At 34.5% G+C, this 18,962-nt stretch overlaps 1 protein-coding gene across 1 annotated transcript in view; it reads left to right on the forward strand.

Moving 5' to 3' along the window:
• The window catches only part of LOC129232466 (speckle-type POZ protein-like B), a 46,229-nt gene that overhangs the window by 14,977 nt on the left and 12,290 nt on the right, over positions 1–18,962 (forward strand). The window contains exons 2-3 of the mRNA XM_054866610.1: positions 2,537–2,991; positions 3,153–3,183. Of these exons, the coding sequence (XP_054722585.1) occupies positions 2,537–2,991; positions 3,153–3,183 (486 nt within the window). The remainder of the gene's footprint in view (positions 1–2,536; positions 2,992–3,152; positions 3,184–18,962) is intronic.

The following is an 18,962-nucleotide window of genomic DNA, read 5'->3' on the forward strand; positions in this document are numbered from 1 at the left end:
GGATAACAATACTTGGAATAAAGTGATCACTATTCAAAAACTAAATTGAGAGACATCTAGATGTGTAAACCAAGTTTCCACAGCTTGGAAACATGAATAGTTACAAAATTATTAAGAAAAGAATGAGGAAACTTAAAAATCTGGACCAAAGTAGCCCGCGTTTACGGTACTCGTCCTTCAATTTCAATTATATTTCACGTTTTAGCTGGATAGCCCCGCGGATCCCCGGGGGTCCGCGAACCACAGTTTGAGAAACTCTGCAATATGTGATAAGACAGCGAATCAAAACAAAAAAAATTCTTTGTTACTGTTTATTTCATTTATTATTTTTGAGCAAAGTAAATATGTATGCACTTTTATGATTTTTGGCACGAACCCGTTTTTTACGAGCACTGGGTTATATCGAGCAAATATCGTGTTCCCTTGGTACTCGTTATGAGCGAGATCGATTATGTTACAAACATGCGACACAAAATAACCTTTGAAAAACCATTTCCACCTAGTTTACCGATTTCTTCAAGCTGAATTGAATGGATTTCCTCTGAAAGCAGAAGGAATTGTTCATAAATTTAAATTGTGTCAAAGAATAATGAATAACCTTTCGGCAGATGGCATTAGATTTCAAAAATATTACTAAAATAACAAAATTACGTAATTAGAGTAGCTTGGTGAGCTAACTGATTGACATTTCTAAATTTCCTATATCCAAATAAGAAAAATTCAGAATCATGCAGCGAAACATACACGTAAGTGAACACAAAAGCAAAGGTTTCTTTGCCATCAGGGCTAGTCCAGGGGACCTTCAGACTGTGAGGACCACCAAAATAATGAGCAATATAGAAAATTACTAAAAATATGGTTAAAATATACAAATTCTGATGTTTAAAAGCAATTTTATTTAAAATTCTAATTTCAAAAACTGTCTTAGGAGAGTCGCTGTGAACCCGACCACTTTCTCTAACGTAACCAAAAATGGCATAATCGCGTTTTTGACTTCAGTTTCGAAAATTTTCCAAAAAAGACCCCCCCCCCCCTCCCCCCGAACGTTTCTTCCAACTAATGTCATCAGAGGTGATCAAAAAATGCGTTTTTTTTTTAACTGTAATGTCGAAAATTTTCTGGGGTTAAGCCCCCGAAACCCCCTCTCTCTTATCTCGTCTAATTTGTGTTTTAGGAATTAAGAGTTTCAAAAAATGCGTAGTGAGAGACAACGGAAAATAAAAGGGGGTAATAATACTCACGAACTTTTTAAAATTATATGCTTATGTATGCATCATAAGCGGCACTGGATTTACATGTATGCTGAACCAGATGTAGCTTAGAATAGGACCCCGACTTTGCTGGGGAACGCAAAATCCGGAAACGATGCTTGATTTGCTTCTAAAAAAATGAAAAGCACTTGAAAAAATAAATTTCATTTCCATGTGCTTGAAAACCTATTTGGAAAAGTGTAGTTATGAACCTTGAATTAAAAAAAATTTAACAAATGCAAAATTGAGGAAGAAACCAAAATGTGCCAAACTCAGCTCCTTAATACATCCTGCATCAAAAATGCAAAATCTCGCATTTCTGAAGCAAACTATTTCTTATAGAACAAGCACCAACTGGTAACTTATAACTTCCACATTATTGGAAACTGGTTGTAATGCTGGCGAATATACTAAAGAACTGTAAAACTTGATGGCATGTATCACTTACTGTCTAACCAGTGGCGTAGCTAGACCCGACTTTCGGGGGGGGGGGGTTACTTCTTTTACATATATATATATATATATATATATATATATATATATATATATATATATTTATAATCGCTTGGAATTTTTTCCTTTTCTTCTTTTTTTTTCTTTCTCTTCTCTCTTCTTTTTCTCTTTTTTTTTGAGACTAACGTTTCGGGGGGGGTTTTGTCCCCAAAACCCCCCCCTTAGCTACGCCCCTGTGTCTAACCACGGATTGTATGGAAAGGCAAACATCCGGTTTACACGCGGAAATGGAAGCATCTATTAGTTTTCAGGGATGTCAGCTTTTGCAGATGTACATTAGCCTCTAAGTTAAGCAGAGTCTCATTCACATGAGCGGAACACGGGCATCAAATTTTTACTTTTCTCCCTCATTCAGATGGAGTCGCCTTAACTGGACGTTTGTCAATTCCACACAATCCGTGGTCAAACAGCATATGGATGCCTCAATTGCCAAATCGATTAACTCCATTTTTTAAAAATAATCCTCATTTCTGCTTTAATAGTGCTTAATCAATGCTTAGCATGTGAATTGATACTAAAGTTTTGGTTCAGTACATTTCTGACCAAAACTTTAGAATTTTTTCTGATGGCAGAAAATGTAACATGAGGGCCTATTTACTGCTATGGATAACACCATCTTCTCGCTACTTTTTGTTTTATGGATTTAATCGATTTGGAAAGTGAGACATCTGTATATTAGATGAAAATAGATAGTTGCCTTTTTTTGAATCTCTAACCTTCGTATAAATTTATTGTTGTTTTTATCGTTTAATTGCATTTTCTTAACTTTTCAGCAGGTACCAAGACTTTGGCTACAGACATGAAGGGCCTGTTTGAGGATCCTCGGCACTCCGACGTAACCATACGAGTCGGAAAAGAAGAGTTTTCTGCCCATAAGGCGATTTTGGCGTGTAGGTCCAAAGTATTCCGTGCTATGTTCGAAAGCGGCATGAAAGAATGTCAGGAGAATACCTTAGACTTGGTGGGAATGGAACATTCTACAGCCCGAAGCATGTTGGAGTACATCTACACAGGATCTCTGGGCAAACTGTCCATGGAAGAAGCTTTTGATCTCTACGTAGCTGCTGATAGATACAACTTACAAGACATAAAAGATGGGTGCAAGGAATGCATCTTGAAGGACATGTCTGCGGATCAAGCCTGTGAAGTTGCTGCTTTCGCCAACTTGCATTCTGATGAAGTCCTTCTAATGGCTTCCTGTCTAGCATTGAAGAACAATTTTCAGCAGGTGTTGAGAACTGAAAATTGGAGAAATTTCTCGAAACAGAATCCAGATTTATACTCAGAGTTAATTGAAAAAATTGCACTGATGTAGAAATTTGAAATCATTAAAATGAATGTTTAATGATTTGGATTTATTGAAGCCACAGAAACCGATTTTTCTCTTAGGTTGCGTTCGACGAACCTCACCGGTCGACCGGTAAGTAACCACTTACTAACCGCAACGTTCTATGATCAACCGGTTACCGCACCGGTTACCATTCTAAGCAGTTGATTGGTTGATTGGAGCATGTGATCATTGGCTGTCACGTGATTAACTAACCGGTCGCAACCAGTCGTGCTCGTCGAAGGCAAGCTTAAATGACTTAAATGAGAAATGACCATGAGTCATTTTTTTAATGAAATAATCACACATATTCTTTTGCTTTTTGTCACATAGACCGTAAAGATCGAGGAATGCGTTGTGCATTAAATTGTCAAGAAAAACATAAACATTTATCGTAACGGCACCAGTAACAGACATGCTTAAGACATCGCTCTCAGGTTTACTCAATTTTCTGAGCCTTTTGATGTATTTAAACTTTTAAAACTAATTTTCTCTTATGCAACTACATCTCATCTAACGGTCGGCTGCTTCTGGATCCTCTGAATGAGTTGGTTCTATTTTTATTTCTTCAATTTCGAAAAAAGGTCTAACCCCCAGTAACAGACACTCTAATTCTTAATGATACCCAGTAGCAGAAAGGATGAGTAATTGACAGAATTCTAGTTATCTCTTCAAAATGTGCAAAGTAAATTTTTAGACCTGAGAAGTTATTAAATTCAAATGGATATGAAACACCGGCAGACCTCGTGGTGGCTGTTCATATCCTTCCACCACTGTCTTGTATAAATACCAACTGGCTCATAAAATTCATTCTGATAAACACCATATGGTTGCACCGTATTCGTGGGTTGCAGCAACATCTGTTTTATCCACCTAAAATTCTTATTATATTTAAATCCAAACTTACGACTGTCTGTTGCTAAACCCTTTTTTGTCTCTGGGGCCGTTACCCTATATGAAATTAATTAATTTTACTGAATTTTTTAAAACTTTTTTTTCTACTAAAAAGCTACACTTTTTTTGAACAATCACAAATTGTTTATTATCTTCACTTGACTAAAGTGTCAGACTTGCATGACGACGGTTGTTCTTAAGATTTAAGATTTATTTAAAGCGCGAAATTTTCTTCGTCATAGCTAAACATCGTCAGCGGTTTGATTCTATTCATGGTTTTCAGGGCTTCACTGAAGCAAGCTTTACATTTAAAAAAAACTTTTTTTTTTTGTAAAGCAACATTTTATTTTTTTACAAAAAAGTATTTTGTAAAAAAAAACCTTCTTTTCAAAATGTGTAAAATTTCTTTATTTTTGGATCTAAATCTTAGATCTTAAATTCAAATGAATATGAAACACCGGCAGACTTCGTAATGGTTGTTCATAACCTTTTACCACTGTCTTGTAAATACCAACTGGCTCATTAAATTTACTCTGATAACATTAGAGCATCGCAGCAACATCAGTTTTACCAACCTAAAATTCTTTTTATTTAAATCCAGGGTTGGCAAGTTTTTGTCAAAGTGGCAAAAATAGATTTTGTGTTAACTTATGTACAGTTTTTTTCCCTTTTATATAAAAGTAAAAGCATGAAAAGATTTTGATAAAAATTTTAATTTAATTATTTTTATAGTTTAAAAAAATTTAAGGTTTAACTTACTTTTAAAGTTATGGAGCATTTTTACTTTTAAATTTTTAAGCATCAACATAAAATTTCAGTTTGTAATATCTAAGACAAATAATTAACTTACAATGAAAATGTAATTGGCTTATTTATTATAGCATTTTTTACAGAGTACTAAATATCTATATAAAGTATACTTAATCAAGATGCAACTATAAAATAAAAGAAATAAGAGTAATTAAAAAGCAAAATACACATTTCTTTAGATTGAAATATCACTTAAATCATCATAGTCAAATACCATCTTCATAATCACTTCCTTCCTCATACCAGAGAATTCATGTGAGTTATCACACCAAACAACACATTGGCATTAAACCCACATGGGTAACTTCTTACTGATAATTGATAAAAGGCTTTGCCATTTTCTGTAGAGTGAGCTAGTATTACTAAAAAGTACAGTGAATATAGAATGCACATTTTGATCAGCTTTTTTTTTCTTTTTAAATTCTTCTCTTGGCTATCCATTTTCCCAGTAAGTGAGAAAAAGTGAATTATTTCATTAGTGAGGAAAAGTTAATATTTTTCTATATTCAAGTAAATATTCTGTTATTAATTAAATAGCTTAAAAATTTTAGTGGGATCAAAAAAAAGTGATTAATTAAATATATGTATAGATATATAATTAGAACTCAATCTTTTTATTAATTTACTAAGCTTAAGTAAACATTCTTTGTTTTAGCATTGAAGGAATTGGCTCTTTCTGAAAAAAATTGTTTTAGAAAACATTTAAAATCTTAAGTTTTGCAATTCCAACATTTGTTTTTAATTTATTTTTCACCTTATAAATTAGAAGTAACATGGAGAGACATGACTAAAATATTAAAGTGCATTATTTATATTGTCACTATTTCTTAATTAACAATATAATGCTACATACGTGAAATACACCGCCAACTCAGTCATTTCCAGCCGAGGACTGCAGTTTCGTGCTTATTAGCACTCATCAGCCCGGCATAGGAAAGTGACTGAGCTGGAGATGGAAAACCTCTTAAGGAAGCCAAGAGCGCGAAACAAACTGGTAGCTAATATAGAATTAGCAGACCAGACGAGTGACCGAAGCAATGGTTCGGTTCAACTCGAAGATTGTTTGCAATTAGGTTTTTGCCATTTTTTCCATTTTTGCCATGGTTTATTCCACTGTCCCGGCAAAAATACCTTTTTGCCGGCAAAAAACCCAACCGTGTTCAAATCCGAACTTACGACTGCCTGTTACTGGACCCCAGTCTGTTACTGGTGCCGTTACCTTATACAGTAGGCACCGCTTAATGTGTTCACTTTGGGACAAATATAATTTGATAACAATAATCGAAAAGAATCCAGGAGACACAAAATAATGATTTTTTTCCAATTAAGGTTCATTTATAATGGCAACCTCAAATTAAAATCACAATGACTCAACTGAACGCAGTTTTAAATTATAAATTATTAAATTAACAGAATGGAAATATCTGAATTATAAAGAATTAAACCTAAATTATGCAATTTTTAATCACATAGTAATAGGTGAAGCTAAATATGACCGTTTTCCCTGACATTCGTAAACCAATTTCAAATCACCTTCAGCTTTTCTATCTTTTCCAGCATGGTTTTGCTTGTTGTTTAAATTTTAATTTAAATTCGCTTTGTTTTCTATCTCGACACAATTCTTTAACAGCTTACAAAGTAATGGCAACAATGGAGTTCCTACATCAATGCCTGCAACATGTCCAGCGACTGAATTTTTTTTTTAGGTGCCAAAGAAAGTTTTCTTAGGGGGAGTCTGTGGTCACTGGGAGCGAACTTTCTGTAGCTTCATTCCTAAAAAAATTTTGAATTGCTATTGAAAACCACGAAATGCTACACAGAAAGTTAGCCTCGTCAGGGTTTGCCTATGTATTTCTGTTAATTGAGGAATAGAAACGGGGAAAAATTAAAGTTCATGAAAAAGTGATAACAATAAACGAAGACGCTGATTACAATATCCGACTTTTTTTAACGTGTGTTAACATACAAATGCTTCGGGACTTCGTGATTCTGATAACATTAAGCGAATGATAACATTAACCGTGATCACATTAAGCGGCGCCTACTGTATAATATGAATATGGTATGCAAGCAAAAAATCTTTAAAGAAGTCAAAGTAATGGCAGTACGAGTCCAGATATTTTATTTTTCTCTGGTGGCAACTTCTGTGTTTTAGCAGGTGTTGCAAGTAATTTTATCACTCTTTTTCTAAGGCAAACATATTTTAAACTAACTACTAATCTAAACTGAATCATTGCAAGCCATTATATGGACATTCAAGGGGTCTAAGGACCCTTAACCTTCAAAGTTTGACTTTCTGGAAAAAATATATGTTATGCATATTTTAATTCTGAACAATTTGATACCTTATTTATTACCATACGCCAAAAACTTTTCAAGTTATTGTAAAAATGCGTAAACTTTCCCCATAGAGATTTATGTTAACAGCAGCTGTTTAAGCCTCTTTTTCTCACGTTCCGGTTTCTTCGGTTTTCTCGCTTTGCGCGCATGATATCTCAGAAAATTTCTTATATATTTCCGTAAAACTTTTCATACTTGTTTGTCTGGTTTATATTTATGACCTGAACCTAAATTTGTTAATTTTTTTTTAAATTATTTATTTATTTATTTTTTTTTTTTTTGAAATTTTATAAGTCATAATTAAAAATTTCCAAAGTTTTGGGAAAAAATATATTTTTTTTTAATATTAATTTTCATTTTTAGTTAAAATTTAGGTTCAGATCATAAATATATACCAGACAAACATGTATGAAAAGTTTTACGGAAATATTTAAAAAACTTTCTGAGATATCATGCGCGCAAAACGAGAAAACCGAAGAAACCGGCACCTGAGAAAAAGAGGCTTAAACAGCTGCTGTTAACATAAATCTCTATGGAGAAAGTTTAGGCATTTTTACGATAACTTGAAAAGTTTTTGGCGTACGGTAATAAATAAGATATCAAATTGTTCAGAATCAAATTATGCATAACATACATTTTTTCCAGAAAGTCGAAAATTTTGAAGGTTAAGGGTCCTTAGACCCCTCAAGTAAATTCATTACAAAGTTTAAATTTTTATTAAGTTAAGAATTGTTCTCACTTGACCGTCTTTGGTGTCCGAGTCTTTTTCAGCTTGAACCAGGGACCTCTGCAGCACCACCGCCCACCGTCCTCTGTAGGCGCGGCTGCTCCGGTCCTGAGCACTGTCCCCTGGATTCTGCTTCTCCTGATCGGTGGCATCCATTTCCTACACACATGCTGGCTCATACACACACACACACACACACACACACACACAAGCTTTCACACACATACACACACGCCTACGTGGTGCATACACACAGGTCTGCACACACAAACACCTGTACACGCATAACCTGCCAAGAGGAAGGGCAAGCTTTTAGCGAAGGGGCAGGAGCCGTTTCTAGAAACAATAACTCCAATGAGTAAGGTCCTTTCGCAACTCGTGATTGCGAAACACATAATTTGAATTAAAAATTTCAGAATTCAAATTTTTTTTTTTTTTTTTTTTTTTTTTTGCAACTTACTTCCATGCAGGAAGAGAGACCGCAATGAGAGTTCGTGAAAGAAAAACAGCCCACTGGAGGGGACTGCGAAGTTTTTGCTCCAACTGGCGAATGATTCCAGCTTTCAATCTAGTGAATTAAAAATATTTTGAAATATGCATCAGATACAGAAGACAACCTCTAACAAATATTTAAACCACGTGACTCCTTTATCATTTTCCCCGTATAAACAACGAAATAAAGCCTATTTAAGTTCAAGACGGGCCGGTTATGTCTATAGACTAATAATAAGAATAGACCGAGCTATGGCAACCCTTTTGCTGCTCATAAACCAAACCATGTGACTGGTGGATATCCTAGAAACAGCGGGCGTTGATCGTAGCAGACGATCAACGCCCGCGAGAAATAAAATAAATAGAATTGATGGAGCACGAAAGAATGATCTTTTATGGTGTCCGATTTGTAAATTTGTTATTCTAATTTGTAAATATTTTGTTAATATAGTGAATTTTTCGTTTAGATAGTATTGTGCATTTTCTTTATTCAATTTCAATAACTCTCTAAGCAGTTAAAGATGCAAGCGCCCGAAAAGAATCGGCAAACGGTAAGATTTTTACCTACAATTTCAATTTAAGATACCGATTAGTGCATTTTTTCGTTAACGCAAAACGTTTACGCTATTACGTTCACGCCAACGCTGACGTAGCAGTTCCAAATGAAATAAAAGTTACTGAAAACTGTGATCAAAAACTAATTACTAATGTCAAAATAATGCATAACTAAAAGAAAAACAGTTCAATCTCTGAACCTGGAAAAAAAATTATAATGAAAACACCTTACGTCTTAGAATACATGTCGAGTGCCAAACTATAGATAATGTTGCCATCTAGCAACCATGCTGCCAAAGTTTTCGCCAAGCCTCCCACCAGTCACATGATGTATCCATGAACCAATTTTTTCATCAGCAAGTCTGGGAGAGCTCGGTCAACTCTTATTATTAGTCTATGGTTATTTCTATTCATCAGGGGGGGGGGTAAAGGGCAGGAACTCCATGAAATTTCATCAAAAACCACAAAACCATGCTAGTAAAAATGCTAGTTTTTTTTTAAGTAAGGGGGAGCCACTGACCCCCTTCACCCTAACCCCTTAAATTCATGACCTGGTTCAAGGGGTGGTCATATGCCGTTGATGTGATTGAAAATTCGAAGTATTGCAGCGTATTAGGTATGTAACTACTTTGTAATGTGTCACTCGTATTTAAAAAGTTTTACGTAAAATTCTCAAAATTCAGGCCTTTTGCCAGAGCAGAAAATATTCACCCACAGGCTTGAACAGGGTTCGTACGTACTTGAAAAACCTTGAAAAGTGCTTGAAAAAAAAAAAGTTCATTTTCAAGTGCTTGAAAACCTTGAAAAAGTTTTAAAACCTTGAAAAAGTTTCTTGGTGCTTAAATTCTTTCTAAAATCATCGGATTGTGCTTAAAACTTTTAATAAAGTATTTTACTAATGCTATTTTCTGAACATGCGTTCGATTTGCAACATCGCGAAAAATCGCTTCCCTGTTTGGGATTTCAATCCTTTTCCATCTTGTAAATATTTTGAAGTTTTTTACAATCAGAAGCTATTTTGACGTATAGTACCTCAGATGAGTTTACTTTTTGTTTAATTTCCATGTCTAAAAAAGGAATTATTTTGTAAACCATAACAACATTGAACTTTCCCGAATTTCGCGAAAAATTTCTGTTTTTTGAAATTTTAATCTTTTTACATCCTGCAAATGTTTAAATATTTTGGCTAATCGATTGTTATTTTCGCATATACTACCTCAGATTAACATATTTTATGTTTAATTTTAGTAAAATATTAATTAATTTATTTTATGGAAAACATGCCAACGTTGAACTTACTCAGACTTCGCGGAAAATTGCTTCTCGTGTTTGAAATATGAATCTTTTTGCATCTTCCAAATATTTAAATATTTTGGCTAATCAGATGTTATTTTCATACATGCTACCTTAGATTATGTTTAATTTTATGATGTATTTTATGTTTAATTTTAGTAAAAAATTAATAAATGTATTTTATGGGAAACATGCCAGCATTGAACTTAATTCGTGACAATTTGCTTCTTTTGTTTGAGGTTTCAACCCTTTTGCATCTTGTAAATATTTTTATATTTTTTGGCAATTAGAAATTATTTTGGCACATACTACATAAGATTAGCTGGTTTATATTATTTTTAATAACTAAAAAGTTAATTATTTTTGTTTTGTTTAATTACATATATACTTACTTAATTTTGCAATTTTAATTTTAATTTTATCATTAGCTAATTCTTGGTTATTACAGATTTTTTGAAAAAAATTTTAATTTAAGCGATTGAGCACTTAACATTTTGACTTAAAGTTTGTATTTTAATGATAAAGTTGAGCTATACAATTTTGTAAAGTTGAATTTATAAGTACATCATTTTTTTATGTCTGCTAAAATAATTAAGGTATATAACACGGGTGATTGTGTTTTGGTTATTTACTATAAATCCAGTAGAGTTTGTTATGCTTTCATCTCCCTACTTCCAATTTCCCTCCTTTACCTCAAATATTCAAAATTACTACTTTTGTTGGGTTGTGGGGCATTTGGAAGAGGCTGTAATCAGCAAAGGGGTAGATAGCTTAAGGAAGGTCATTGATATTCATTGGGGTCAAATAAATTGTCTAGGACCAACCTAGTTAGGCCCTTTGCTTCTTGCTAGTTATCAACAGGCACTTATCTGTGCAATATTTTAACTTCATAAATTATTTTAAAATAAGAAATGAATTTTATATGTATCAAAAGTAGTTGCTGTACAAATGTATATTTAAGTCATAGGGGTCTTAGTTTTGAAAATTCCCCCCCCCCCCCCCCCCGATTAGCTCAGTGAAACTTACAGGTGATTTTGTATGAAATCGATTGATTGATTTATACTTTGATACCCATAAATAATTATCAAAAGTCTAATACTATTAAACTTAGTGCAACCGAAATTACCATCTGGGTTGTGTTTTTGATCCTAACCGCCCTTATATGTGTATGAACCACTATCAATCAAAACCTCCTCTAGCAATTCCATTGAATTTAGGCATTGTGGTTTCTTCTGATAAAAATTAAAATCACTCAGGAAAGATTTTTTTTATATATATATAAATATTAACTTGCATATTCTATAAAATGTACTTCTTTGAATGTGAAGATTTCAAAATTAAACCTCGTAGGACCTGCTCCTCTTTATGACCAAGTTTTTCAGACATTTGCAGAAAAACTTTCAACACAGTGGATCTTTTTTTATCAAAGTCTTGTTGTAGAAAAGGCAATTTTGTTTTTCTTTACTTTTTTATATTATTACCTATTATTTATATGTTTGCATTGCATGAAATCTTCATACAATATTTTTAGTACATAGTTATGATATTGCCTTGAAAAAAAATTTTTTTGCCTTGAAAAGTACTTGAAAAGTGCTTGAATTTTTTTCTCCCTTAAGGGTATGAACCCTGTTGAAATTTTACGCAGTAGTTTGCGTTAGGAAGTTAAAAAAATACCGCTGTAGGGCTTAAAGTTCAGCGGAATTTAAAACATTTTGTAAATTTTCCCTTCATTTGATGTTTTTTTAAAAATCTCAAAAATTCAAGTCTCGTCCCACAGCAGAAGACATTAACTCAGAGTCACGAAATTTTGCACAGTAATTAGTGTTAGGGAGTCACAAATTTTCCGCACTAAGGTTAAGTGCTCTGCAAATTTTCGATTTTTTTAGCCCACCATATTTTTTATACATGTATATAGAGAGATAATTTTCGAAATTCGGCACAGAGGTCCTTTGAAGCTCAGAAATTCACATAGGGTAGTTTTTGTCCCGTTATAGGGGCAAAATCCCCGATAGGGGATTAAAACACAATTTCGTATAAATTTCGAAATATGGGACTGAAAAAATACTTTCTCATATCCATCGAAAGCGCTGATTTTTACTTCCTTTTACCAAGAAGGAAGTATTGTATTCGCGAAAAGAATTTCACTCAAAAATCGAAATTTCCATTTTGCTTGCCCCAGAATGAATATTCAGTTTTTTTTTTTTTTGGTACGAGGGCTGTTTTTTTATCAACTTCCGATGTGGTATAAAAATAAAACTAGTGAGAGTAATTACATAAATTTATTATCGAAAGTTAGGTACATTATTAGTTACTTTTCAACATAATCGCCATTTAAATTGAGGCATTTTTCATACCTGGGTACAAGCGTCTTAATACCATCTTCATAGAAGTTTGCCGCCAGTGATTTGAGATGGGTCTCCACGGCGGTTTTTGTAGCCAAACTAGTCAGTTACGATAGTGTATACGGCAGACCTTGAAATCTCTGGAAACTGATCGGATAGGTCCGTAATCGTAAACCTCCGCTTGCTTCTTACAGTTTGGTCAAGTCGATCATCGAGGTCTTCGTTTGCGACCGACTTTCGTCGTTGGTCCCCTTCATCATGAATGTCACCTCGTCCATCTTCAAATTTCCTACACCAATCACGCACTGCACTGTCACTCATAAATCTTTATCTGTATACTCGTTTCATTCTACGGTGAATCTCACACTTGGCGGGAAACTATATCTTATATAACTATAACTTATCTAGCAACACATAAACATGGCTACCATGATAGAAACGTACAGACACCCGAAATATCCATTTTGACGACCCACGAGTTAATTACAAGGAATTTTCTCGTGACGTCCGTATGTACATATGTATGTGCGTATGTATCTCGCATAACTCAAAAATGGTATGTGCTAGAAGGTTGAAATTTGGTACGTAGACTCCTAGTGGGGCCTAGTTGTGCACCTCTTCTTTTAGTTGTATCCGGATGTTCCTAAGGGGGTCTTTTGTCCCTTTTTGGGGGGAAATCTTTGTTAATTTCGATGTAAACTCAAGTAATGATGTAATTTGTCGGACACTTGGCAATATATCGCCAGTCTTTTGGTCGCCAAATTTTGTCGCCAACTTGGCGACAAATTTGGCGATTTTTTTTTACAATTTGGTTTCGATTTGGCCACTGTTGGTGATATTTAAAGAGTAAACAATTGAATCACATTAAAATTGCCAATAATGTGGAAATGACATTAAATTGGAGCAAAAGGAAGTCATGTGATGCCCACATCAGTTCGTTTTCGGAAAATAAAGATGTTGTCTTATGTGAGATATACTAACGTGCTTAGCATTCAAAGCGAACGGATACACCTTATCTCCCCATTTTCTATCAATATATTTTCTCTCATAGGTCTAACTCAAGTCGATATCATCTTCAGTAATTCATCTACGTTGACATTTAAGGAAATGGTTCAAAACTTCAAAGAATGAAAGAGAACATGGTCTATGAAACTATAGAGCCATGAAAAATAATACACAAGGTCTATTATTCAGTAAGTTACCGCCCTATAGCGAGAGCTAAAGCAGAAATACACGAAATACACCGCCAGCTCAGTCAATTCCAGCCGAGGACTGCAGTTTCGTGCTTATTAGCACTCATCAGCCCGGCATAGGACTAACTGAGCTGGACGTGGAAAACCTCTTAAGGAAGCAAAGAGTGCCAAACAAACTAATAGCTAACACAGAATTAGCACTGACCAGACGAGTGACCGAAACAATGGTTCGGTTCAACTCGAATATTGCAGGCAAGGCAGTTATATTCAATAAGTTACCGCCCTATAGCGAGGGCTAAAGCTCGTCTGGTCAGTGCTAATTCTTTGTTAGCTACCAGTTTGTTTGGCACTCTTGGCTTCCTTAAGAGGTTTTCCACGTCCAGCTCAGTTAGTCCTATGCCGGGCTGATGAGTGCTAATAAGCACGAAACTGCAGTCCTCGGCTGGAATTGACTGAGCTGGCGGTGTATTTCATGTAAGGTCTATTAGTTTATAATTGTAAATAAATACATGTATCGTAAATATTATTTAAATTGGTCTTATGTGAATCGCTTGAAACCTGCCCAAGAGCAGTAGTTGAGCCATGAACGATGTACGAAGTTAAATAATGTAAACAGAAGCGTATTAAACTAAAATTTTTGGGAAGAGGAAAATTCTAATTTAACCGAATGATAAAACATGAGCTTACACGCATATCATGCATACGTACATCTCTACATAGTATAAAATGAAGTCTCCAAAAAGCGTCTGTTTGTTTGAACTCGCAAAACTCGAGAACTACCCGGCCGATTGCGCTGAAATTTTCACAGTTCGTTCCTTTAAGTCCTGAGAAGGTTTGCAGGCCAGTTCGAATAAAATTCGACGAGTAGTTCTTTTTTAATTCCAATTTACGTCCAATTTTCACATAAGTTCTCAAATATGGGGGTGAAAAATCATTTGCACATATTAATATTACATATCGTTTGAAAGGATAGAATTTTCCGCGTTCTACGCAATTTGTTGCAATGCTCTAACTTTATTACGGCGGGAGTTATTTGCATTCTTAGCTCGAATTATTTTAGGCTTAGCTGAAATTTAGGTATTTCTTTCTTCATTAAACAAATCAATAAAAAGTGAAGGAATTGTCCCACAGCTTTCTTTTTGACGCCATTCGAAAAGGCGACCTTTTTTACTCCAGATCTAACTCGACCTATGGTCGAAAAAAAAAGCTTTTATCTCGAAAGGAAAAAGTTACAAGCCTTTTTAAATCAAGTGTAAGAAATCTCGATTCCATTCAAATTGTGAACCATTTTCTTTCGCATTTTAATTCCTTAAACTTATTTTATTTTGTGTTTCCATGGTTACGCATTTTAAATCCATCTTTCTGGTTTTAATTTCTTAAAAGTATTTTAATATCTGTCGTCATTGTTTGAAGGGAAATCATGTATTTTTTATCTATTTTTTACGCCTGACTGTTGAATATACGTCACTTGACACATTTTTTATTTTCAAGGTGGACCGGGCAAAGCAGCTAGTAACATCTAATGAGAAGATTGAGAAGGAACGTTAGGTATCATTAAAAAATAATTTTAAAATTAAAAAAAAAGAAACAAGAAATGTGTTGCAATGTTATTTACAAATTTTTCGATTTGTCAGCAAAATTTGCCGAATAGGAAATTTTTTCCGAGATCTCTGTGACCTCCCATCGGGGCGCCCCTGAATGTGAAACGTCATCATTTTTCATAAGCTTGACAGTTTAAATTTCGGGAGCACTTTCCTACGTGTTTTTGAGTTTTTGCTTCATTTGGGGGGGAGGGGCAGATTTCAAATCTGCCTAGGGGCGGCATGGAGCTAAATAGGGAAGTTTTCGATTTTTCAATTATATTTTTATATGATAGAATAACATGTATGAACATCATCGGTGAAAAATTTTTTGAGAAACAATAAGTTTTTTTTTTTTTAAATAATTTTTAAAGTTCAAGCTAATGTAACGTCAAATGGCTCAGGAAGTGACGTCATCCGCTGCTTCAGCGACAAGAAGAAGCCGACGAAAGTGCAGTTGGCTTCGTTTGAGACGCACTTGGCATCGCGTTTCTGGAACATTAAATCTCTCATCCTCTTGGAAATATTCGAACACCATCATTGATGTTACTTGAGGAAGACTATTAGACTGTGCTTTAACGAATCCAGCCTCCATAGTGTGTTGAAAAGGATTCAACACACTATGGTGGCTGTACACTATTAAATTTCTTGAAAAATAAAAAGATCGGCGCGCTCAAGATCTCCGTAGCGACTACAGGGGATCTTCCGCAGAAGGCTGCCCCCTAGAACTCTGTGACGTAAGCTCGTGACGTTTCAGAAGAGCGCGCTTTTGCGCCCCCCCCCCCCCCCACCCGTGGGTTTTTACAAATTCATTAAAAATCAATCATGGTGTTTTAAAATTCGGCGATGGTGAATTTTTGAGTTTTGAGGGTCAATTAACAATATCCAATAGTCAAAATAGGAATATTTAATAGGTTGCAACTTCCCTATTCGGCCGTCACGATGTCTAATAAAAGTTTGAGAAGCAGGGTTGCCAACTCCTAAAAATGTTTCCCCCTAAATTCAACTCATAAAACCCCTAAAAACCCCTAAATGACGTCAGAAAGTCACGTGATCCTTTAACTGTGACGTCACACATGGGATTAAAATATCACGTGACAATTGCTATTTTTCGTTGTTGAGTGGAATAAAGTCATTTTTATGTAATTTCTGATCAAAACCAATGGTAACAAAGGCTCAAAAAGTATATGTAAGTAGAAAAATGAATAAAACAATCGAAAAATAGCATTTTCATAGATAAAAGAAGAACATTTTTTACCTAATAAAACCCTAAAATTTAAACCCCTAAATTTTCCACTAAAAATTTTATCCCCCTAAAAAAATCCCATTCCAAAATTTTCAAACTAAATTTAGGGGGAAAACCCCTAAGTTGGCAACTCTGTTGAGAACCCTGGTCCCCGCTCCTTTTTTGGAAATCTTGGAAGCGCTCACCATCTTGTCAGCACCTGACCAGAGAGAAGAAAGCGTTTTCCCAGAAAAACCAATTTCCGGGTCTCACCTCCGTCGCACAGTCATCCTCCCCCCACCGACATCCCCTCATGAGAAGGAAGAAAACCCTCTATAGACTTATCAACAACGCGCTTGAATAACCTGTTTTGCTGGTTAAGTTTACAATGCTTAAAATTTCTGCCTGAAGCATAGAGAATACTTTCAACTTCGACCCTAAAACGCAAAGAGACTCTCCAGCGGAATTCGTCTCAGTGCAACACATTGTTGAATTATCAAGTGAGACCGCTTATTGATAAACGAAACTTTAGGCATAATCTCGAAGTGCAACATGCCCAAAAGCTACGAGCAAGTTATAAATCTCACGAAAGAAACTACATCTTTCACTTGGAAAATAAATAATTTTTCAACTGTGGGACCGATGTCCGAATTCATCGAAAGTGCGCCAATTCAGTGCTCGGAAACAGAGGTCCGTTTGCGACTCTATCCTAATGATGGAAAGGGCGTAAAAGTGACATTGGAGGAACTTTCTTCATCCAATCAGGATTATAAATTCACGATCGGATTTTTCAACCGGGCCGGAACCCGCTTCCGGTCGCATACTTGTAGTAAGCAATTTACTACGATAAATGATGATTGGAAGTATGATGGTTTTCCGCCCCGTAAAAAACAACCCACAGAAGAGTCCATATATTTTACGGAGGAAAATGCAGCGGAGCTTTTGAGGGCTGAAGTTTTAACGCTGGTCTGCAAACTGGACGTGATGTCATTCCTTCCTGGTGACGTCATAGAAACAACATTCAAATGTAAGTATATATTCAGTGACGATACGAAAATTAATCAATTAATATTCAAATGCGGTAATTGTGTCTAAATACTGTATTACCCCGCATTATCCAGCATGCCGCAAAATTCGGGGGTCACCAGATTTTCAATTACACTTGCCTGGTCCTTTACAGCATGCCGGAAAAATCGAGATTAGGGGGAAAAAATAATAATAATACTATAAAAATGTGTTCACCTTAAAAATGAATAAGTTTTATAAACATTTAAATTTTGTAAAAAATATTTACTAACAATCAAAAATATTATCTAACAACAATGTCATTTGTTATTTTTACAAAAAAAAAAAAAAAAAAAAACCCACATCGCTCAATAACGAATAATTCTATAAAAATTAAATTAAAACTAAGTAAGCAAATATTTAAGCTGCAAATTACCACCTCTAAACAGTGCTAAAAAATTTACCACAGCTATTCAATAAATAAAAATTAAACTTCCCTCTCTAAAAAGAACCTAAACTAAATTATTTAAAAAAAATATGAACAAATCGCAGTAACGATGATTGCTTCTGGATTGATTACTTTATTGGCATATAGTTTAATCCATTAATATTGACCTACCATAAATAACCAATCACATATTATATGCAATACACATTTTTTTTGAAAGAAGGTTACTTTCGGGATTTATTTTTTTTTCCTTACAGTAATTTGCTTTCTGATGGGAGCTGAATGGGGAAATTTACTTTTGGCTTGTTGCAAAATAAACCTCAAATTATCCGGCATGCAATTATGAACAAATCGCAGTAACGATGATTGCTTCTGGATTGATTACTTTATTGGCATATAGTTTAATCCATTAATATTGACCTACCATAAATAACAATCACATATTATATGCATTACACATTTTTTTGAAAGAAGGTTTCTTTCGGGATTTATTTTTTTTTTCCATACAGTAATTTGCTTTCTGATGGGAGCTGAATGGGGAAATTTACTTTTGGCTTGTTGCAAAATAAACCTCAAATTATCCGGCATGCCGGAAAATTGGAATTTCCTGGCATGCTGGTCAACCTCACTTTTTTCGGTATGCTGGGTAATGCGGGGTAATACGGTAAGTAGATGGAAAATATCATTCTCTTTGCAGAAATAATTTAAATTCAATTGAAAGAAGTGTGTTGAATTAAGAGGTAAAAGTTTATTAAGCTTCATTAAATATAACTTATAATTTTGACTGAAGGATTATTTAATTCATTTGTATTGATGAATCAAAATTTTGAGTTTTTTAACTAACACTCCTGTCTAATTATTTGATTTTTTGCAAACACATGGTTATTTAGGGGAGTGTGGGCCAAAGTAATTAAGATAACTTAAGATTTAAAAATGAACAAACTGAAAATTTGCTTTGAAAATTACAG

The sequence above is a fragment of the Uloborus diversus genome, unplaced genomic scaffold (assembly GCF_026930045.1).
Source record: "Uloborus diversus isolate 005 unplaced genomic scaffold, Udiv.v.3.1 scaffold_12, whole genome shotgun sequence".
In the NCBI taxonomy this organism is placed as follows: Eukaryota; Metazoa; Arthropoda; class Arachnida; order Araneae; family Uloboridae; genus Uloborus; species Uloborus diversus.